The sequence below is a fragment of the Lynx canadensis genome, chromosome B2 (genome assembly GCF_007474595.2).
Source record: "Lynx canadensis isolate LIC74 chromosome B2, mLynCan4.pri.v2, whole genome shotgun sequence".
Classification (NCBI taxonomy): Eukaryota; Metazoa; Chordata; class Mammalia; order Carnivora; family Felidae; genus Lynx; species Lynx canadensis.
Genome location: NC_044307.1, coordinates 107,875,724 through 107,900,632, shown reverse-complemented (window position 1 = coordinate 107,900,632; position 24,909 = coordinate 107,875,724). Strand labels below are relative to the sequence as shown.

General features: G+C 35.7%; 1 protein-coding gene and 1 long non-coding RNA gene across 6 annotated transcripts in view; one reads left to right on the top strand and one right to left on the bottom strand.

Moving 5' to 3' along the window:
• The window catches only part of FAM184A (family with sequence similarity 184 member A), a 127,588-nt gene extending 126,187 nt beyond the window's left edge, over positions 1-1,401 (top strand). For 3 of the 5 annotated variants that reach the window (XM_030316246.1, XM_030316243.1, XM_030316244.1), the window contains one exon: positions 1,056-1,401. In XM_030316246.1, the coding sequence (XP_030172106.1) occupies positions 1,056-1,137 (82 nt within the window). In that variant the 3' untranslated portion in view covers positions 1,138-1,401. Of the gene's footprint in view, positions 1-324 lie in introns of all 5 variants that reach the window. The other 2 variants (XR_003968948.1, XM_030316245.1) reach the window with 2 other exon arrangements.
• A 3,040-nt stretch (positions 1,402-4,441) lies between these two features.
• Positions 4,442-22,650, bottom strand: LOC115514347. The gene is made up of 3 exons (XR_003968947.1): positions 22,570-22,650; positions 17,734-17,743; positions 4,442-4,453 (listed from the first exon to the last, which is right to left on the bottom strand). It is a non-coding gene; the product is annotated as an uncharacterized LOC115514347 (long non-coding RNA).
• Positions 22,651-24,909: the final 2,259 nt, after the last annotated feature.

The following is a 24,909-nucleotide window of genomic DNA, read 5'->3' as shown; positions in this document are numbered from 1 at the left end:
GGAGAATTTGAATGAAACCCAATTGTTTATCCATTAAAGAAAGTCAGAAAGTACTGGTTTTTGGTAAATGTTTACCTTACTATTACTGATTCTGTGCTGCTTTAAATTTACTGTTTAACTTATTCCTACTAAATCTCAGCTGTGTCACCAGTAATAGCCTTACAGGTAGACTATCTTTTTCTAGGGTAAGTGATTACATGGTTAATGACAAATTATTTTAAAGAGAAAAAATAGCAAGAATGAAAATAGTCAAATACGTTTTGAATGTGTCTCCTGCTAAATATTTTGTGTTGCTTATTTTCCCTTGTGCATGGGTATGTTCAGGTATCAGTAAGATGCATGTGCATGAGCTCAAGGAACATGACTACTGGACTTTCCATTACACATTGTTGCGTGCCTTGTAATTTCCCCCAAAGACGGTAGGGATTCTTTTATTTTCTCAACTAGCCCAAAGACTCTTTAGTTAGAATTAAGTATAAATTTGAACTTTGAAGATGGAGGGGAAACTGGCTTCTGAATGGTACTCCTTTCCCCCTAGAGTATTTGCTTATGGAATTATGATAGTTCAATATAAATATACATGTAGTAAAAATACTGTACCATGGCTTAGTTACTTAAGTTAGTTATATTTGAGGACACATCTGTAAAAACCAAATGCTTCTGTCAGATTCTGAAATTTTAATTAGCTAGAAGAAAAGGTGCTGAAAAAGAGGAATGTTATCTTATTCTTATTTCTGACAATTCCTCCTGAATTTTCTTTATTCAAAGAAGGTGACATTATTTTTCTCAACTGTCTGGATTTTGGGGGATTTTTTGTAATTTTTTGTAATTGTTTTGATGTGGCTCCTCCTTAACTGACTTCATCTGAGCTGCTGATGCACTCTCACACTCTCATGGAGTGGAGAACCCAATCTAGTGTAGAGGGGTCTACAAAACACATCTAATGCAGGGAACCACTTGTGGTCATCTACACTGGTGTTTTTTTGTGCTTTTCCCTTCGTTTTGCAAAACAGCTTAATGCTGGGTTACATGTCTCTCTTTTTTTATGAATTCAGTCCTCCTCAGAGTGAAGCTTCCCCGGTGGCTTCTCCCGATCCCCAGCGCCAGGAGTGGTTTGCCCGGTACTTCACGTTCTGAAAGAGTAGTGTTGGCAACAGCTCTGTGTGGACTGTTCCTAAGAGCATGACCTTATACAGACCATTATGTGAACAGGCTTTCCTATGTCAGACACTGTGAATGAGAAAGTATTTGTCTCTCCAATTTGCAAATACACTATTTCCTGTGATACTTACTGGAATCACTCTACTATATTATGTGTGTAATTATAACAGTTATTTTTATTTGAGATGGAAGAGTCTTTAACCTTTGTAATTACTGCATAATAAATTTTGTTAGAACAAACAGTGCTTTTCATTTTTTTCTAGTAAGTTTGAGTTTTTAAGTATTTTTTAATTCTAGGTAAGACTTATCCAAAAAGTGTTTTCTGAAAAAAGTTTTCCTGCATAATAACAAAATATCAAATTATTTGACTTCAGTAATCAAAACAAAATCAGGATAGGTAAATCTACTCATTTGTTCCATTACCATGTATAATATAAACTGTGTCCTCTAAATGTACAAGACTATAATGAAAACACTTGTGGAAATTGTAGATTTTCAACTATAGAAAATACTGCTGACTTATTTATAGTGTATTTTACTATTCTGATAGTTGGGGATCTAGAGCTTCTAATACAGTTAGTATCTATGATTAATATTTATGGCCAAAGGCTATTTGGTAGAGACAGTTCTATCGTAATTTGTCTTAGGAATTAGTTTGTTACTGACACATGGACTCAACTACTACTCAACAACTGGAGTGCCAAATTTAGTTGATTAAGCAATGTAGATTTTAGAAAAATCTGGGTGAACAAGATAAATACAAATACCTGGTCTATGAATGATTGTAACAACAACAAAGACCAATTTTTTAAATGGTTACTATGTGTCAGACACTGTGCTCAGGGGCAGTAGAAAGATCATGTTATTTAATCTTCACCAAATCTTCAAGAAACAAACCACTGTGTATGAGTGTGCACAGTTGGCATGTTCTTATAAGTTATCCTGGAAAAAAAAGTTTATAAAATACTTGCTCTGAATTTTTTTCTTCAACTGAGAATAAATTTTCTAAGTGGTTAATTTTTATTTCAGAAAACAAATCTAGTTATAAGCACTTATTCCCATACCTAACTTGTATATATCTGCTATTTGGAGATTATTTACCAAGGAATTGATGATTAGTACTCATGCAGGTGACTGTGCTAGACACAGATATACAGAGATGATGAACATCTGTTCTCAAAAGAGCTAACCATATACTTGCTGAAATAGCCAAGGACCACTTTTTCTTTTTTAAGCAACCTCAGAAGGCACACAAATAAGATTTATGGAGTGTACCATGAGAACAGAGAGGAGGAAGTGATTGATTCTACCTAAATGGTGACATGGAAAGCTTGACATGGAAATGGTACCCAGCTGTAATACTGAAAGATGAGTAAGAATTAACCAGACCTGGGACGGGGTTGTTTCACATACAAACTAGAGCAAGTGTCAAGAAAGAACAGGCCAGCTACATCCAGAGAATTAAGTGCAATCCTATGGGTCCAATGTGTAAGGGCTAGAGAACATGGCATAAGAGAGCAACCATTCCTTGAGCATCTAGCCTTTTATTAGAATTCAACATTTTTAATTAACAACTCAAATGAAAAACACAAGCATACAACTAGTAAAGGTTAAAACCTGTGCTCTTTCCATTGTGCTACAAAGGGCCTGAAATGCTTAGTAAGGAATTCAACTCAGGGGCGCCTGGGTGGCGCAGTCGGTTAAGCGTCCGACTTCAGCCAGGTCACGATCTCGCGGTCCGGGAGTTCGAGCCCCGCGTCAGGCTCTGGGCTGATGGGTCAGAGCCTGGAGCCTGTTTCCGATTCTGTGTCTCCCTCTCTCTCTGCTCCTCCCCTGTTCATGCTCGGTCTCTCTCTGTCCCAAAAATAAATAAACGTTGAAAAAAAAAAAAAAAGGAATTCAACTCAATCCTCTAGAATCTTGAGCATGTAATAAATAGCATGATTTGATTTAGAATTTTAAATTGCCATACTGGCTGCAAAAAAAAAGAAAAAAGACCTACATATATGTTGCCTACAAGAGACTCACTTTAGACCTAAAAACACATACAGACAATGAAAGTGAAAGGATGGAAAAAGATATCCCATACAAATAAAAACAAAGATGAGAGTAGCAATACATCTATCAAACAATAGACTTTAAAACAAAGACTGTAACAAGAGATTAAAAAAAAAAAAGGACATTACATAATGATAAAGGAATCAATCCAGCAAAACACAATAATTGTAAATATCTAAGCACCCAACATTGGAGCCCTTAAACCATAAGGCAAATATTAACAGACATAAAGGGAAAAATTGACAGTATAGCATGGGAATTTAACACCCAACTTATATCAATGAATACATTATCCAAACCGAAAATCAATATGGAAACAGTGTCTTTAAATTACACATTAGATCAGATAGACTCAACAGACATATACAGTACATTCCATTCCAAAACATCAGAAGACACATTCTTTTCAAGGGCACATGGAACATTCTCCAGGACAGATCACATGTTAGGCCACAAAACAAATCTCAATTAGTTTAAAAAGATTAGAATCTTATCATGCATCTTTTCTGGCCACAACAGTATGGAACTAGAAGTTAAACACAAGACCAAAAAAAAAAAAAAAAAAAACTAGAAAAAAACACAAACACATGGATGCTAAATAACATGCTGCTAAACAGCCAATGGCTCAACAAAGAAACGAAAGAGGAAATAAAAAAATACATGGAGACAAACGAACATGAAAATTCAATGGTCCAAAATCTTTGGGATGCATCAAAAGCAGTTCCAAGAGAGAAATTTAGAGCAATACAGGCTTAACTGCAGAAACAAATAATAGTCTTAATCTCACACCTAAAGGAACTAGAAAAAGAAGAAGAAAAGCAAAGGTTAAGAGAAGGAAGGAAATAATAAAAATCACAGCAGAAATAAATGAAATACAAAGAAGAGACCAATGAAACCAACATTGATAACCCTTTAGCCACATTCATCAAGAAAAAAAAGACCCAAGTAAATCCAGTAAGAAAGAAAAAAGGAGAAAGAACTGACACTACAGAAATACAAAGGATTGTGAGAAAATAATGTGAAAAATTCTTTGCCAAATTAGATAACCTAGAAGAAATGGATTAATTCTAGAAACATATAACATTTCAAAACTGAACCAGGAATAGAAAATTGAAACAGACCAACTACCAGTAACAAAATTGACCAGTAATCAAAAATTCTCAACAAATAAAAATCCAGGATTAGCTTCACAGGTGAATTCTACCAAACATTTAAAGAAGAGTTAATACCTATTCTGAAAAAGAAAAAAAAAAAAAAAAAAAAAAAGGAAGCAAAGATTCCAAATACATTCTATACGGCTAGCATTACCCTGATACCAAAACTGTATAAAGATACTCCAAAATAAAACTACAGGCCAGTATCTCTGATGAACACAGGTGCAAAAATCCACAACAAAATACGAACAAACCAAACTCAACAAGACATTAAAAAAAATCATACAGCATGATTAAATGGGATTTATTCCAAGAATGCAAGGGTAGTTCAACCTAGCAAATCAATCAACATGATATATGACATTAACAAAGCAAAGGATAAAAATCATGTCAACAATAGGTACAGAAAAACCATTTGACAAAGTACAACATCCATTCATGACAAAATCTCCCAACAAAGTAGGTTTAGAGGGAACACATACCTCAACATAATAAAGGCCATTTATGAAAAACCCACAGTTAACATCATACTTAATGATGAAAAACAGATTTTTCCCTAAGGTTAGGAATAAGACAAGGATGTCCACTCTCACCACTTTTATTGAATATAGTATTGGAAGTCATAGCCACAGCAATCAAACAAGAAATAAAAGGCATACAGTTTGATAAGGAAGAAATAAAACTCACTATTTGCAGATGACATACTATACATAGAAAACCCTAAAGACACCAACAAAAACAATAATTGAATTCAGCAAACTTGTAGGATACAAAATCAATACAAAGAAGTCAGTTGTGTTTCTACGCACTAATAAGTAGCAGAAACAGAAATTAAGAAAACAATCCCATTTACAATAGCACCAAAAAGAATAAAATAGGGGTGCCTGGCTGGCTCAGTTGATAGAGTATGTGACTCTTGATCTTGGGATTGTGGGCTTGAACCCCACATTCAATGTAGAGATTACTTAGAAATAAAATCTTAAAAAGAACACCTAGGAATAATCTTAAGGAGGTTAGTTAGAAAGAACTCTGAAAACTAAAACATTGATGAATGAAATTGAAAATGACACAAACAAATGGAAAGATATTCCATGCTCATGAATTAGAAGAATATTGTTTAAGAGTGCCTGGGTGGCTCAGTCAGTTAAGCATCTGACTTCGGCTCAGGTCATGATCTCACAGTTTGTGAGTTCGAGCCCCAAATGGGGCTTTCTGCTGACAGCTCAGAACCTTGAGCCTGCTTCAGATTCTGTGTCTCCCTCTCTCTCTGCCCCTCCCTCCCTCCCTCGCTCTCCCTCCCTCTCTCTCTCTTTCAGAAATAAACATTAAAAAACATTTTTAAAAAAGAATATTGTTTAAATGTACACAAAAACAATTACAGATTCAATGCAAGATAGCAATAGCATTTTTCACAGATCAGGAACATACAATACTAAAATTTGTATGAAATCACAAAAGACCCAAATAGCCAAAGTAATCTTGAAAAAGAACAAGAAAGGTGGACGTATCACAATCCCAGATTTCAAGATATACTACAAAGCTGTAGTAATCAAAACACTATGGTACTAGCACAAAAACAAAGAGATCAATGGAACAGACTAGAGAGTCCAGAAATAAGTCCATGCTTTATGGTCAATTAATCAATGAAAAGGCAGGCAGGAATATACAATGAGGAAATGAAACCTCCTTCAATAAATGGTGTTGGGAATACTGGACAGCTACATACATACAGAAGAATGAATCTGGACCACTTTCTTACACCATATAAGAAAATAAACTCAAAATGGATTTAAGACCTAAATGTAATAAGACCTGAGGCCATAAAACTCCTAGAAGAAAACATAGGCAATAACTGACATCAGACTTAGCAACATTTTTCTAGATCCGTCTCCTCAGAAAAGGGAAGCAAAAGCAAAAATAAACTATTGGGATTAAAAAAGCCTTCGCACAGCAAAGGAAACAATCGAGAAAACAAAAAGGCAACCTACTGAAGGGGAGAAGATATTTGAAAATGACATATCCAATAAGAGGTTAACATCCAAAATAAATAACTTGTACAACTCCAAAAACGCCACAAATAATCTGATTAAAAATGGGCAGAGAACCTGAATAGACATTTTTCCAAAGAAGACATACAGATGAACAACGGACACATAAAAAGATGTTCAGTATCACTAATCACCAGAGAAATGCAAATCAAAACCACCAGGAGATATTACCTCACACAAGTCAAAAAGACAAGAAACAAGTGTTGGTGAGTGTATGGAAAAAAAGGAAACCCTTGTGCACTGCTGGTGGAGATGTGAATTGCTGCAGCCACTACTGAAACAGCATGGAGGATCCTCAAAAAATAAAGAACAAAACTACCATATGATCCCATAATTTTACTATGGGGTATTTACCCAAAGAAAAAAAAAACACTAATTAAAAAAGATCTATGCACTCCTATGTGTAATGCAGCATTTTTTATAATGGCCAAGATATGAAAGCAACCTAAATGTCCATGAGTAGATGGAGAGATAAGGAAGATACGATACATATACACATATATACACACAATGTAATACTACTCAGCCATAAAAAAGAATGAGGTCTTACCATTTGTGACAACATGGATGGACCTAGGAAGGTATCATGCTAAATGAAAGAAGTCAGACAAATACCATATGATTTTGCTTCTATGTGGAATCTAACAAATAAGCAAACCAAAAGCAGAAACAGACCCATAAATACAGAGCACTGATGGCTGCCAGAGGGAGATGGGTGGGAGGATGGGCAAAATGACAAAGGGAAGGGAAATAGGAGATAGTTTTCTAGTTGTAGAATGATTAAGTCTTGGAGATGAAAGGTATAGCATAGGGAATATAGTCTGGTATTGTAATGCCAGAATATAGTATGTTTATTGTATGGTGACAGATGATAGCTACACTTGTGGTAAGCATAGCATAATGTACAGACTTGTCAAATCACTATGTTGTATACCTGAAACAATGTAACATTGTGTATCAACTATACACCAATAAAAACATTAGATAAATACTTTCCTTAGAAAACAATAAAAATAAAAAATAGGACTGCATCTCAAAGGAAGGAAGGTCCAGGAAACCTCCGTTGAACTGCCTGTCATTCCTGCAGTGACAATGTTGTCCTTGCTGATCGTATACCTAGAGCCATTATTATGCCACCATGATACTCTGCCAAAGAGGTCCTTCATAGGGTTTGGATTTGCCCTCCCTTTCTGAGGTCTGGTCTCCAGAGTGACAGGAACCCTAGAATGAGATTAAAGCCTTTCTACCTCTCTCTTGCTCTCCCCCCACCCCACAGATGGGGTTAACCATATAACTGAAGAAAAACAGTTTTAGCAAAACATTTATTTTGATAGAAAAAGCAACATGGAATCCTAGAATCTTGGAGTTGGAAGAGTCCTTAAAAGCCATCTGTTCTAATCTCTGACAGATTGCTTAAATCTCCCCTATAACAACCCTGACTGAACTTGGATACTCCAGTGAAGGAAGCTCACCTCCTCTGAGGCTCCCTGGTGCTGGCTCTACCACTGACAAGTATCTTAAAGAACCTCTGTGACTCAGTCTTCAGGTGTGGGTAATAAAATACCTTCTACCCTACCTTCCTGCAAAGATAATATGAGATAGTTTGGGAAAGATATAAATTATGATAGGTGAGTAAATAGTTGTCTTCGAAAGTAGAAGAGCAAATATACTAAAGAATAAAAGGATTATCAAGAAGTGACTGAGATCAGAGGCTATATATATTTATATTGAAACCCATCAGCATGATTTTGCTCTTTGGCCATCTTCAGCTACTTGGATGCAGGTTTATATGAATGGGTAAATTATACTTCACCAGGATTAGGATTTTGTTAGGTAAGTACAACAGGAGGGAGGTCAAAGGAGGAAGAGTGTTTGCAGAGATGTGAGAACAATGATAAAAATGCTATTTATTATGTTAACACTATTTTTATGCCAGGAGTTTAGAAGTAAAACCACAGTGGACATATACCACCAGTTGCCTTACTAACAGTTCTGATCGCCAATTTCCAATATGTGTCAGGGATAGGGATGGGGTTGTCCCACATATTTTAGCAATTTTCCAAACCAGCTGTGTGTCCTACAATTCTGAAACTACCTGGAGATGGCATTAGATCCCACAGGTTAAGTGCTCAGTCTACAAGACTGCTCTCCACTTTATACCCCAATCCCAAGGCTAGGTTGTTATCTGTGCCTCTGACCAACTGGCTATAAATCAAAGGTGCCTGCAACCCTCTCTTTGTGTTCAATTAATTTGCTAGAGCCACTCACAGAACTCAAGAAACCTATTTACACATTAGATTGCTGGTTTATTACAAAGGATATTAAAGGTTATAGATGAACATCCAGATGAAAAGATACATAGGACAAGATCCTCTTGGGATCCTGGGGTTTGGGGCCTGGCACAATGGCAAATGGAAGTGTTCTGGTTCCCCAACCGGAAAGCTCTCTGAACCCTGTCCTTTTGTGTTTTTATGGAGGCTTCATTGGCCATTAGTGATTGACCTCAATCTTCAATTCCTTTTCCCTCCCTGGAGGCCTAGGGGTTCCAACCCTCTAATCACAGGGTTGGCCTCCCTGGCAAAGCACCCATCCTTAGGTGGGGTCTAAAAATCACCTGATTAACATAACAAAAGACACCTTCAACCCTCTCCTCACTCAGGAAATTCCATTAGTTGTAGAAGCTCTGTGCCAGAAATGGGACAAAGGTCAAATATTTCTTATTATAAATCACAATATCTTTTACTTTGGTCAAGCTGATTTTTACTTACAGGTTGAGATATTTAGTTTTTATCTCATTTGGTCACTTCCTTCATAACCAATCATGTATGTAGGTATGATTAAAACTCTTGTTTCTGTTCCTAATATCTTCACATATTTACTTAAGGCTTTTCATCATCAAACAGTAAGCTTCTAGCTGTTAGCTTTTCCCCAACACTCTGATTTTAAATCTGGAGTAAAGAGATAGGTCCTACAGGGAGAATCACAAAGAATCAGAGAGCACGTGAATGAAAATGAGAGAGCGAGAGAGAGCATGAGCACACATATGGCATGCTGTGAGAAGTGCTTCTTGAACAGCTGAACCATGATTGGTTTATTTTGCTGTGTCTTCATGTTGTAGAGAGTATTAATGTGGATTAGGGGGTAGAGAAGGAAAAGTTTATAATATAACATGGTTGGAATGCTTTATTCATGTTCACAGGAACGAAATGCAAAATTTTGTAAGAAAAACAATACAAATAAGATATTTGCAAATATATCACAAACAAGCTTCTGAGTTAAGTATTCAGATAAAAGCATATAAAAATATTGAGAGCAGTATATTGCTTTGGATCCAGCTAAAAATTATCTGTAGAAGTCTCTTAAGTATTATTTTCATATATGAAATGGAGAACAACAACATATTTTGGAATAGACATATTCTTTGAAAATAATGATATGCATAACTTCTTTTATGTTATCACAAACTTTCTAATATTCTCTGTTACATGATACCACTGTGACAATGGACTATACCATTTAATTTTGGTTTGGAAGGTTACTACATATGAACCACCTCTGGTAATCCTTGGAATTACGATATCTCTCTAATTTTCTGAATGTAGTTATATTTAATTTTAACAATATAATTTTAATTTTATTAGTATTCAAAATTTTCAAATAAAATAGCCCAGAAATAAACTCTCACACATATAGTCCAATGATTTGTGACAAGAGTGCCAAGACCATTCAATGGGGAAAGGACAGTTTTTTTCAACAAATAGCACTGAAAAACCCAGATATCCACAAGAAAAAAAAAAAAAAAAAGATGAACCCTTACCTTACACCATATACAAAAACTAACACAAAGTGGATCAAAGTCTGAAACATAAAGGCTAAAACTATAAAACTCTTATAAGAAAACAGAAATTAGATTTGGCAATGATTTCTTGGCTATAACACCAAAATCATAGCTAACAAAAGCACAAATAGGACTTCATCAATATTAAAAGCCTTTGTGCATCAAAAGAAATTATGAACAAAGTGAAAAGTCAATCCCTCAAAAAGGGGAAAAAAAGCTCACAAAGCATATATCTGAAAAGGATTAATAGCCAGAATATATAAATAACTACTAAGACTCGACAGCAACAACAACAACAACAACAGCAGCAGCAGCAACAAAAAGCCCAATTCAACAATGGACAAAGGACTTAAATGTTTCTCCAAAGAAAACATACAAATGGCCAATAAACACATGAAAAGATGTTCAACACCATTAGTCATTAGAAAAGTCAAGTTAAAACCATAATGGGATACCACTTCATACCCATTAAGCTGACTTTTATTTTTAAAAGGTGGGAGGGCCACAAACAAATGGAAAGATATTCCATGCCCATGGATTGGAAGAACAAAGATTGTTAAAATGTCCATATTACCCAAAGCCAGCTACAGATTTAATACAATTCCTATTGAAATACCAACAGCATTCTTCACAGAACTAGAATAATCCTACAAAATTTGTATGGAATCACAAAAGACTCTGAATAGCCAAAGCAATCTTGAAAAAGAAAAACAAAGTTGGAGATATCACAAATCCGGATTTCAAGTCACACTACAAAGCGGCAGTAGTCAAAACAGTACAGTACTGGCACAAAAACAGACCCATAGATCAATGGCACAGAATAGCAGAGAAATAAATGCAAGAGTACAAGAGAGTACAAGCAGTAATTTCTGACATCAGTTGTAACATTTTTCTAGATATGTCTCCTGAGGTAAAAGAAACAAAAGCAAAATAAACTACTGACACTACATCAAAATAAAAAGTTTCTGCACAGCAAAGGAAACAAGTAACAAAACTAAAAGGCACACTACTGAATGGAAAAAAAGATATTTGAAAGTGACATATCCACTAAAGGGTTAGCATCCAAAATATATAAAGAACTTATACAGCTCAACACACACACACACACACACACACACACACACACACACAATCCCATTTTTAAAAAGAGCAAAAGACATGAACAGACATTTCTCCAAAGAAGACACTCAGATGGCAGACAGACACATGAAAAGATGCTCAAGATCACTTATCATCAGGGAAGTATAAATCAAAACCCCAATGAAATATCGCCTCACCCCTGTCAGAATGGCTAAAATAACAAACACAAGAAACAAGTGTTGGCAAGGATGTGATTTTCCAAGAAAATGGAACCCTCCTGCACTACTGGTGGGAATGCAAACTGGTACAGCCACTATGGAAAACAGTATGGAGTTTCCTCAAAAAATTAAAAAGATAATTTTTTGATCCAATATGATCCAATAATTTTACTACTGGGTATTTATCCAAAGAACACAAAACACTAATTGAAAAAGATATACACACCTCTATGTTTACTGCAGTATTATTTATAATAGCTAAATTATGGCAGTAGCCCAAATGTCCATCAATTGATGAATGGATAAAGAAGATGTAGTATATATACAATGGAATATTATTCAACCATAAAAAAAGAATGAAATCTTGGCAATTGCAACAACATGGATGGATCTAAAGGGTATAATGCTAAGTGAAATAAGTCAGTCAGAGAAAGACAAATACCATATGGTTTCACTTTTATGTGAAATTAAAAAAAAATTAATGCTTGTTTTTTGAGAGAGAGAGAGAGACCAAGACAGAGACAGAGCATGAGCAGGGGAGGCGCAGAGAGAGAGGGAGACACAGATTCTGAAGCAGATTCCAGGCTCTGAGCTGTCAGTACAGAGTCTGACATGGGGTTCAAACTCACAAACCACAAGATCATGACCTGAGTGGAAGTTGGACACTTAACTGACGGAGCCACCCAAGTGCCCTGACTCATATGTGAAATTTAAGAGACAAAACAAATGAACAAATGAAAATAAAAAGAAACAAACCAAAAAACAGATTCTTAACTATAGAGAATAAACTGAGGGTTACCAGAGGGGAGGTGCGAGTGAGGTTGGATGAAATAGGTGAAGGAGATTAAGAGTCACTCATCCTGATGAGCACTGAGTAATGTATAGAATTCTGGAAACACTATATTGTACATATAAAACTAATATAACACTGCATGTTAACTATAATGGAATTTAAAAAAATAAAAAGGTGGGAGGGATAAGTTGGCAAGGATGTTGAGAGACTGGAACCCTTTGGCACTGCTGGTAGGAATGTAAAATGATACAGCCATTGTAGAAAATAGTTTGGCTGTTCCTCAAAAAAATTAAAGAGAATTACCATATAATTCAGCTTTTCCACATGTAGATATACATTCAAAGGCAAAATTTTGAATAGGAACTCGAACAGATACCTGCACACCCACGGCCATAGCAGCATTATTCACAATAGCCACAAGATAGAAACAATCCAAATGTCCATCAATGGATGAACAGATAACTAAAATTAAAACCTAAATGCAAGAGCTTTTGTCCCTATAGGGCTGGGGTGTATTATCCTCCTAGTATAGACATGTTCACCAACCTGGAAGCTGTCTAAACCCTATACTTTTGGGATTTTAAGAAGGCTTTCTCACATAGGCATAACCAATTATTAATGTCATTTCAAGCCCCTCTCATCTCTCTGGAGGATGGAGGGTAAGGCTGAAAATTCCAAGCCTCTAATCATGGTTTGGTCTTTCTGGTGACCAGTCCTCTATCCAGGAGCCCACCTAAAAGTACCTTAGTAGAACAAAAGGTGGTGCTCTTATCACTGAGGAACTTAAAAGAGTTTTAGGAGCCCTGTGTCACAGATGAGGTCAAAGACCAAATATTAAAACAAGATTGCTCATAGTGTTCTTATAATTTAGGAAATTACAAGAGTTTAGGAGCTTTGCACCCAGGAATCTGGGGAAGAGACCAATATATATTTTTTCTATTATCGTACAATAACAGAATGTGCTACATACATATAATGGAATATTATTCAGCCTTAAAAAGGAGTGAAAATCTGACATGTGCTACAACACAGATGAACCCTGAAAAAAATGCTTGGTGAAATAAGCCAGGCAAAAGAAGAAATAATGTTATGATTCCACTTATGTGAGGAAGCTAGAATAGATAAATTCACGACAGAAAAAAAGATCAGAATTTGCCAGAAATGAAGAGAAGGAAGTAAAAGAGAGTTATTGTCTAATGGGTATAGAATTTGAGATGATAAAAAATTCCAAAGATAGCAGTGATGGTTGCATAACATTGTGAATATACTTAATGCCACAAACTGTATACTTAAACTCATTAAAATGATAAATTTCATGTTATACAGATTTTATCACAATTTTTTTAAACAAGAAGTAACAAAAGGAAAATAAGTGGACTATATATCCAACTAAAAAAAACTTCTGTGCAGCAAAGGGAACCCATCAACAAAACAAAAAGGCAACCTACTGAATGGGAGAAAATATTTGCAAATTATATAGCTGATAAGGGGCTAATATCCAAAATATATAAAAAATTCATACAACTCAATAGCAAAAAAAAATCTGATTAAAAAATGGGCAGAGAATCTGGATAGACATTTTTATTTTTCCAAAGACATACAAATGGCCAAGACACAGGAAAAGATGCTCAACCACACTAATCATCAGGGATAGGCAAATCATAATCATAAAGAGATATTACACAAGTCAAAATGGCTATTATCAAAAGGACAAGAAATAGGAAATATTGGCAAGGATGTGGAGAAAAGGGAACCCTCATGCACTGTTGGTGGAAATGTAATTGGTGCAGCCACTATGGAAACAGTATGGAAGTTCCTCAAAAAAATAAAAAAATGGAACTATCAAATAATCTAATAATTCCACTCTGGGTATTCATCCAAAGAAAATCAAAACACAAACTCAAAAAGATATACGCACCCCCATGTTCACAGCAGCATTATTTACAATAGCCAAGACATGGAGACAACCTAACTCTCCCTCAGTGGGTGAATGAATAAACACACACACACATACACACACACACACACACACACACACACACACACACTATACAACAGAATACTATTCAACCATAAAAAAAGAATGAAATCTTGCAATTTGTCACAAAATGGATGGACCTCTAGGGCATTATGCTAAGTGAAATAGGTAGAGAGGGACAGACAAATAACATATGATCTCTCTTATATAGAGAATCTAAAATAGCAAAAACAGGGGTGCCTAGGTGGCTCAGATGGTTAAGTGTCTGACTTGATTTCAGCTTGGGTCATGACCTCATGGTTCGTGAGACTGAGCCCCATGTGGGGCTCTGCATGAACAACATGGAGCCTGCTTGGGATTCTCTCTCTCCCTGTCTCTCTACCTCTCCTCCATTCACGTGTGCACTTAATCAGTCTCAAAATAAATAAACTTTAAATATATATATATATATATATATATATATATATACACACACACATACACACACATATATATATAAATATATATATACATATATATATATATATATGTATAGTAGCAAAAACAAAAACAAAACCCAGCTCATAGATACAGAGAACATATTGGTGGTTACAAAAGGCAGACGGGTGGAAAAGGGGATATGGAGGGAGAAATATGGGTGAAGGAGGTCAAAAGTTGAGAATTTCCAGTTATAAATGTGTTGGGGATATAATGTACAGCATGGTAACTAGTTTATAATACTGTATTGCATATTTGAATGTTGCTGAGAGTAGATCTTAAAAGTTACCATAAGAAGGGCACCTTGGTGGCGCACTCAGTTAAGCGTCTGACTTTTCAGCTCAGGTTATATGATCTCACAGTTTGTGGGTTCAAGCCCTGCATCAGGCTCCGTGCTGACAGCTCGGAGCATGCAGCCTGCTTCAGATTCTATGTCTTCCTCTCTCTCTGCTCCTCCCGCTTATCTTCTTTCTCTCAAAAATAGATAAACATTAAACAAATGTGTTTAAAAAGTTACCATAAAAAAATTTGTAACTATGTAAGGTGACAGATGTTAATTAATTAGACTTGTGGTTATCATTTCACCATATATATACAAATATCAAATCCTTTATGTTATATACCTGAAACTAATATGTTATATGAAAATTATACCTCAATTTCAATTAATTTCTTTAAAAATGAAGACTAAACGCCAAAATGAACAAATCAGGAGACTATAGATGCTGGAGAGGATGTGGAGAAACGGGAACCCTCTTGCACTGTTGGTGGGAATGCAAATTGGGGCAGCCACTCTGGAAAACAGTGTGGAAGTTCCTCAGAAAATTAAAAATAGACCTACCCTATGACCCAGCAATAGCACTGCTAGGAATTTACCCAAGGGATACAGGAGTACTGATGCATAGGGGCACTTGTACCCCAATGTTCATAGCAGCACTCTCAACAATAGCCAAATTATGGAAAGAGCCTAAATGTCCATCAACTGATGAATGGATAAAGAAATTGTGGTATATATACACAATGGAGTACTACGTGGCAATGAGAAAGAACGAAATATGGCCCTTTGTAGCAACGTGGATGGAACTGGAGAGTGTGATGCTAAGTGAAATAAGCCCTACAGAGAAAGACAGATACCATATGTTTTCACTCTTATGTGGATCCTGAGAAACTTAACAGAAACCCATGGGGGAGGGGAAGGAAAAAAAAAAAAGACGTTAGAGTGGGAGAGAGCCCAAAGCATAAGAGACTCTTAAAAACTGAAAACAAACTGAGGGTTGATGGGGGGTGGGAGGGAGGGGTGGGTGGGTGATGGGTATTGAGGAGGGCACCTTTTGGGATGAGCACTGGGTGTTGTATGGAAACCATTTTGACAATAAATTTCATATATTGAAAAAAAAATGAAGACTAAATAGTTCAGTACTATCCCAGTGACTCTGCATTAATGCAGATATTTGTATATATATGGTGAAAACTTAAAAACTGAGAACTGAGGGTTGATGGGGGGTGGGAGGGAGCCGAGGGTGGGTGATGGGCATTGAGGAGGGCACCTTTTGGGATGAGCACTGGGTGTTGTATGGAAACCAATTTGACAATAAATTTCATATAAAAAAATGAAAAAAAAAAGATTCATTCCTTTTGCTTTTTTCTATATGCCATTTTCTATGTGAATGTTGTGCCCTTTGGCACCTCAGCATATGTTTAAATCTCAATATATGAATAGAAGATGCTTAGAACATACAGTCAGAGAAGTGGAGAAGGACCGAAGATTACCTGAGATGCTAGGAGAAGGTCACGTACAGACCAACACATGAGTTCTATCTTTAGTATTACCAAAGCATTTACTCTTCTTATCCCTGAGTTTTCTGGGCTTGTGCCTGAAATACCTTTCTGTTACCACCTACAGAACTCTGTTGTCACTTCTTCTGTGAAAGTTTTTTTCAGGCCCTCACAATGAACTAGACATTCTTTTCTATGTCTACCTATAGCATTTATATTACAATTATTCAAATATTTATTAAGTAGCTACTATGTGCCAGGCATTCCTTAAGGTGATTGGGATAAATATGTCATTGAACAAAATGTACAAATATCCCTGTCCTCATGGAACTTAGAATCAGGGGAAATGGACAATGAACAATAAACATAATAAATCCACTGAATGTTAGAAAGTGGTAAGTGATAGAGAAAAGAGTAAAAGGATGGTAGGGTGTCAGTGCAGGAGATGGGAAAAGGTGGGCATGTTTCAGTATTAAACAGAATGGTCTGGGTGAGCCTCGTTAAAAGATGATATACGGGCAAAGATCTGTTCTCAGTCTCCCCAAATAGTCTTAAAGTCAATTACCATATAATTTATCTTTGGCCTTTCCCTTCTGGTACAATACCAAACTCCTAGTCGGTTATCAAATAAATTAAATGAAATAGGTCTGTATTTACAAACTCTGTGTATATCCATATATTCACACTCGTGTGTGGGTGTACATACACATAAATTCTTCTACATTCTAAATTCATTGCTATTTTATATTTCATTTATGTATATGTTAAAAGTATATACACACACTGCTTCATTTAAAAAAGTAATTAGAAGTGACTGAAAAGAAGACATAGGATAAAAATATTTATTCTTTATTAAAGTTACTAATTAAATAGGAGTGGAAAATCAGGACTAAATAAGAATAGAAACATGTAATTGAAGGCCAATATAATGACTTAAACTTCAGTGCTTGCCTCATGCATCTTTACACTAGACTGATAAGATGTGTGGTTATTTGATTTTTAGTATCAGAAAAGAGGAATGCTTCCAGGGAGGAGAAAAAACTTTCCTAACCTTGAATTGTGGAAGGAATTTTCACAGAGCTTCATTATAAAAGACAATTGGATAAAGAAGCAAATGATATTCTAAATTATTATTACAACAAAACAGGTGACTTTCCCAAAACTGTTTTCTTGAAGTAAACTTTGATAAAAAGGAAAATTATAGTGTTTAAGAATAACTCAATGTAAGAAATTCCACAACTTGATCCTAGGATAGAACTGAGAATAAAAGACTGAAAAGTCCCTCAGACAATGTTCCTCAAATACCATTTTTCTCATGTAGGCTCTTGGCTAGCCGGAGGAGGTTATAATCTGACAAAAGCTACTACTGATAAGACTTGGAATGCTGCTAGTTTTTATTTCTGACCAATGATAGAACCATATGCTTTGGAAATGGCAGAACGGACATCAAATCCTGAAATCTGAGATAAACTATGTTATGGCTACCTCCTCTGGCCATTTCATTTTGAGCAAAATGAAAATTTTCCTCAATAAGCTGCTCTTAATTGAATCTATTTTAGTTCTTAAAATCACCTTTTACTGGAATTCCAGAGTGCCATGTCATAAGGCATAGCTGAAATAATTTTGGCTGGAATGCTTTCAAAGCAGCTGTTGGTATCACCCACAATAGCCAAAGAATAGCCTCAGTCATGCATCCCTAAAGCATCTGTTTATAGAGCTTCATGACTTCCTGGTGTATAAGTTAGCTACAAAATGTCTTTCCAGAAAACTAAAATTCAATTTGCTGTGTGGCAATGCTATAAACCAACTACGTATTGTGCAAAAGTCACTGATTTTATTTTTCAGTTAATAAATTCATTAAGTAACCTTTATGTGTCAGTTACTGTCTGTGTTGGGGTTGAGCCACATTTTCCTACTAATAATTTAAAAATAGGACCACAATTCATTTTTCCTAAAAATCAGAGAGACCTTTGCAGAAGACAGCAGAGTAGGAGGATCCTAAGCTCACTTTGTCCCATGGATACAACTAGAGAACACCCACATCAGTGTAAATAACTCAGAAAGTGACCCAAAGACTGGCAGAATAGACTCACCACAGCTGAATGTAAAGAAGAGGCCACATCAAAGAGGATAGAAAGAACCAGATGTGGTTAGGAACCAAATGGACTCATGGGACTGTCTGTGGGAAGGAAGGACTAGCAGGTGCAGAGAGGGGAGAGGAGCAGATCCACACACCCAGCACCCCAGGCACAGGAGAATGAATCCCATAACATTTGGCTCTGAAAACCAGAGAGGCCTAACAATCAGTGGGACTCAATATCTGGAAATTTAAAAATCAACGAGTTCAGCTCTAAGAGAACCATAAAAGTAGAGTCCCCACCCTTAAAGAGACAGCACAGCTGAGATACAGCATAGAAGTAGCAGTTTGAAAAATGCCTGGGGTATACAGAAGGAGATTTGTTTACAAAATTCCAGCAGCGTTCTTCATAGAACTAGAACAAACAATCCTCAAATTTGTATGGAATCATAAAAGATCTTAAATAGCCAAAGCAATTTTGAAAAATAAAAAGTAAAATTGGAGGTAGGTATCACAATGCCAGATTTCAAGTTATACTACAAAGCTGTACTAATCAAAACACTATGGTACTTGCACAAAACAGACACACAGATTGATGGCACAGTATAGAGAGCCCAGAAATAAACTCATGATTATGTGGTCAATTTAATCTTCAACAAAGCATAAGAATGTGCAATGGGAAAGTTTCTTCAACAAATGTTATTGAGAAGACTAAACAGCAACATGCAAAACAATGGACCTGGACCACTTTCTTATACCATATACAAAAATAAACTCAAAATGGATTAAGGATCTAAATGTGAGGTGTGAAACCATAAAATCCTAGAAGAGAGCACAAGCAGTAATTTCTCTGACATTGGCCATAGCAACATTTTGCTAGATCTCTCTCTGGAGGCAAGGAAAACAAAAGTAAAAATAGACTATTGGGACTACATCAAAATAAAATCTACATAGCAAAGGAAACAATCAACAAAACTAAAAGACAACCTACTAAATAGTAAAAGCTATTTGCAAATGACATATCTGATAAAGGGCTAGCATACAAAATATGTAAAGAACTTATACAACTCTACAAACCCAAATAATCTGATTACAAAAGGGCAGGAGACATGAGCAGACATTTCTCCAAAGACATGCAGAGGGCCAACAGATACACGAAAAGACGCTCAACATCATTCATCACCAGGGAAAAGCAAGTCAAAAACACAATGAAGTAACACCTGTCAGAATGTCTAAAAAAAAAAGAAAAAAAGAAAAAAAAAGGAACAACAAGTGTTAGAATGTGGAGAAAAAGGAACCCTCATGCATTATTGGTGGGAATGCAAACTTGGAAAAGTCACTATGGAGGTTCCTCAAAAAACTAAAAGTAGAATTATCATATGATCCTTAATTCCACTCCTGGGTATTTACCCAAAGAATATGAAAAGACTAATTCAAAAAGATCTATGTACCCTTATGTTTACTCCAGCATTATTTACAATAGCGAAATTATGGAAGCAACCCAGTATCCATCAACAGGTGAATGGATAACAAAGAGGTGGCATATATACTGTTCAGCCATAAATAAGAATAAAATCTTGCCATTTGCAACAACATGGATAGATCTAGAGGATATAATATTAAGTGAAATAAGTCAGAGAAAGACAAATACCATTTGATCTCACTCGTGTGTGCAATTTAAGAAACAAAACAAACGAACAAAGGAGAAAAAAGAGAAAAGCCAAAAAACAGACTCTTAACTATAGAGAACTGAAGGTTACCAGTGGGGGGTGGGAGGGGGGATGGGTGAAACAGGTGAAGGGGATTAAGAATATATTTATCATGCTGAGCACTGAGTAATAGAATTCTTGAAACACTGCATTGTATACCTGGAATGAATACAATTCTGTATGTTATACTGGAATTAAAATAAAAAATAAAGAAATAAACTATCCCAGGTTAAAAAAAAATCATTATCAGGAAATATGGCAAATGTGTCCTTTTACTGACTATGACAGCTAGCCATGTATCAGGTTGATACATCCAGAAAGATAATCCAGCAATCAGAATAGGTTTTAAAGTGTTTAAATAATAAATGATCATTACTCTGTAATTTGCTCCATTTGGATATTTAATAAAAAATTAAATAAAATTTAATAAAATGAATTATGGCAAGAGGAGTTTCAGGCCCCAGAATTGGGTAAGGGAGTGGATATCTAGTCCCCACAAAATTACAGACATTTGGAGGCACCTGAGAATGAACCCACTTAGATCTGTGCCCACCTAGAAAATCAATAACACTTTTGTTTTCTCTAAAAACACTCCCTACAAACACTCCTTGATCGACAGGGCTGGCCTCTGGCAGCCATCATTAACTGTATGACTTGGCCAACCTAAGGACAGCTAATTGGACCAAAGATCAACACGGAGCTCTAACCGGACAAATCTAATTCTCTCATTAAGAATTTGGAATTGGATACAAAAAAAGTAGAGTTAGTTTTATCAGATAGCTGCACCTGTAAAATATAAGCCTTAGAGTTTACCAACTCCAGCTAAACTGAGGAGTAAAGAAAACCATAGAGCAGATAAGTACAAGGAAGAGGCGGAATGCAGAGATCCCTAACAGCTTTCAATTCCTTGGTTAAGCCCTTCCCTGAGGCTTGAATTCATTCCTCCATAAAAGGCTCCATCCTTACAATAATTTTGTTTAAGCTATTTTGACTTATTTTGTTACTTGCAACCAAGAACTCATTCAAAAGATGTACACTGGGAACTAATAACTACATTATCTTTATTAATCCAGGCAAGTCTGTACCCTCTCAAGGCCATTTCTTTTACATGTTAGTGTTGAAGCTGACAAGTTGGTATTAAGATTTAAACTTACAGGGCACCTGGCTGGCTCAGTCGGTAGAGCATGTGACTCTTGATCTCAGGGTTGAGTTTGAGCCCCACATTGGACACAGAGATTACTTAATAAATTTTTTTTAAAGATTTAAATTTATGGGGTGCCTGGGTGGCTCAGTCAGTTAAGCGTCTGACTTTGGCTCAGGTCATGATCTCATGGTTATTATTCAGAATACAAGGAGAGATAAAGAGCTCCTCAAACAAGAGTTAAAGGAGTTTATAACCATTAAGCCAGCCTTACAAAAAATGTTAAAGGGAATTATTTAACTGAAACAAAGATCAAAAGTAAAAGCAAATACACAGTAAAGGTAGCAGATTAGTCACTTCTAAAACCAGCATGAAGGTTAAAACACAAGAATAGTAAAATCAATTACAGTATATACCAAAACTAGTCAAGAGTTACACAGAATAAAAAGATACTAAATATGACACCATATGCAAAAAATGGAAAAGGGGAGTAAAAAAATTAATGCTTTTAGAATGTGTTCAGGGTGCCTGGCTGGGTCAGTTGGTGGAGCATGTGACTCAATCTCAGAGTTGTGAGTTCAAGTCCCACACTAGGCAAGAAGACTTGTTAAAAAAATTTTTTTAAATAAAGAATAAAACAAGAATTTGTTCAAACTTAAACAACTATAAACTTAGTGTAGATGGCTACACATATAAGATGTTATAGAAGAACTCAGTGGTAACCACAGATTGAAAACATAAAACAGATACACAAAAAATAGAAAGGAACGTAATATAACAATAAAGAAAACTAGCAAACCACAAGGGAAGAGAGCAAGATAATAAGAAAGGGACAGAGAAGACCTACAAATACAACCAATCTAGAAGAAATGGATTAATTTCTAGAAACACACAGTCTTCCAAAATTGAATCAGGAAGAAAAGAAAATTTGAACAGACCAATTAGTAGTTATGAAATTGAATAGGTACTCAAAAACCTCCAACAAATAAAAGTCCAGGATCAGATGGCTTCACAGGCGAATTCTACAAACTTTTAAAGAATTAATACCTAATATGCCTGACTATACCAAAAAATAGAAAAGGAAGGGAAACTTCCATATTCATTCTAAGAAGCCAGCATTATCCTTATAGCAAAACCAAAGGCTACAAAAAAAAAAAAAAAAAAAAAAGGAAATCTATAGGCCAATATCCAATATCCCTGATGAACACAGATGCAAAAATCCTCAACAAAATATTACTAAACCAACTTTAACAATACATTAAAAAAGCATTCACCATGATCAAGTGAGATTTATTCCAGGAATGCAAGGGTGGTTAACTATTTTTAAAATTTAATCAATGTGATAGATCACATTAACAAGAGTAAGGATAAAAACCATATGATCATCTCAACAAATGCAGAAAAAGCATGGACAATATATAGCATCTGTTCATGGTAAAAACTCTCAACAAGAGAGCTTAGAGGGAACATACCTCAACATAATAGAGGCCACATATAACAAACCCACAGCTAACATCATACTCAATGGTTTCCTCCAAGATCAGGAACATCATACTCAACGTTTTCCTCCGAGATCAGGAACATAACAAGGATGTCCACTCATGCCACTTTTACTCAGCATAATATTGGAAATCGTAGTCATGGTGATCAGACAAGAAATAAAAAGCACCCAAGTTGATAAGGAAGAAGTAAAACTGTTACTATTTGCAGATACCATAATACTATGTATAGAAAATCCTAAAGACTCCATCAAAAAACTATTAGAATAAATGAAGTAAGTCAAGTTGCAGGATACAAAATCAATACACAAAAATTTGTTGCATTTCTATACACTAATAATGAATTAGTAGAAACAAAAATTAAGAAAACAATCCCATTTACAAGTATTCCAATAAGAGTAAAATACCTAGGAATCAATTTATCCAAGGAGGTGAAAGACCTATACTCTGAAAACTGTAAGACATTAATGAAAGAAATTGAAGACAACATAAATAGGGAGGTACATTATGCTTATGGACTGGAAGAGTTAAAATTGTTAAATGTCCATAATACCCAAAGCAATTACAAGTTAAATGCAACCCCTATAAAAAGCATTTTTCACAGAAGTAGAGCAAATAATACTAAAATTTATATGAAACAACAAAAGATTTCAAATAGCCAAAGCAAAATTGAGAAAGAACAAAGTTAGAGGTATCACAATCTCCAATTTCAAGTTATGCTACACAGCTATAGTAATCAAAACAGCATGGCAGTGGCACAAAAATAGACACATAGATCAACAGAATAGAATAGACAGCTCAGAAACAAACCGACATCTCTCTACCTTGGACAATCTACCAAAAGGAGGCAAGACTATACAATGAGAAAAAGATAATGTCTTCAATAAATGGTTCTGGGAAAACTAGACAGCCACATGTAAAAGAATAAAACTGGACCACTTTCTTATGCCATCTAAAAATAAACTCAAGGGGTGCCTGGGTGGCTCAGTCGGTTAAGCGTCCGACTTTGGCTCAGGTCATGATCTCACAGCTCGTGGGTTCGAGCCCCGCGTTGGGCTCTGTGATGACACTTCAGAGCCTGGAGCCTGCTTCCGATTCTGATCTCCTTCAATATCTGTTCCTCCCCTGCTCATGTTCTGTCTGTCTGTCTGTCTGTCTCTCTCTCTCCCAAAAATAAAGATTAAAAAAATGTTTTTTAAATAAATAAAAATAAACATAAACTCAAAATTGAGTAAACACCTACATGTGAGACCTTGACCATAAAACGCCTAGAAGAAACCACAGGTAGTATCTTCTTTGATATCATTATCAGCAACATATTTGTGGATATATCCCCTCAGGCAAAAGTAAAAATAAATTATTGGGATTACACAAAAATAAAAAGCTTTTCCACAGCAAAGGAAATCATCAAGAAAACAAAAAAAGCAACCTAATGAATGGGAGAAGACATATGCAAATAACCTATCCAACAAGGAGTTAACATCCAGACTACATAAAGAACTAATACAACTCAAGACCAAAAACAATAATATTATAAGCAGAGGACCTAAGTAGAATTTTTTTCCCCAAAAAACACATATGGCTGGCCAACAGATGCAGGAAAAGATGCTCAACATCACTAATCATCAGGGAAATGCAAATGAAAACCATAATGAGGTATCACCACACATCAGTCAGAATTGCTAGTATCAAAAAGACAAGAAATAGCAAGTGTTGGCAAGGATGTGAAGAAAAGGGAACTCGCATGCACTGTGGTTGGTGGGAATGTAAACTGGTGCAATCACTGTGGAAAATGGCATGGAGGTTCCTTAAAAATAGAAAAACCATATGATTCAATACTGGGTATTACCACTAGGGTATTACCCAAACAGAATGAAAACACATTCTAAAAGATATGCACCC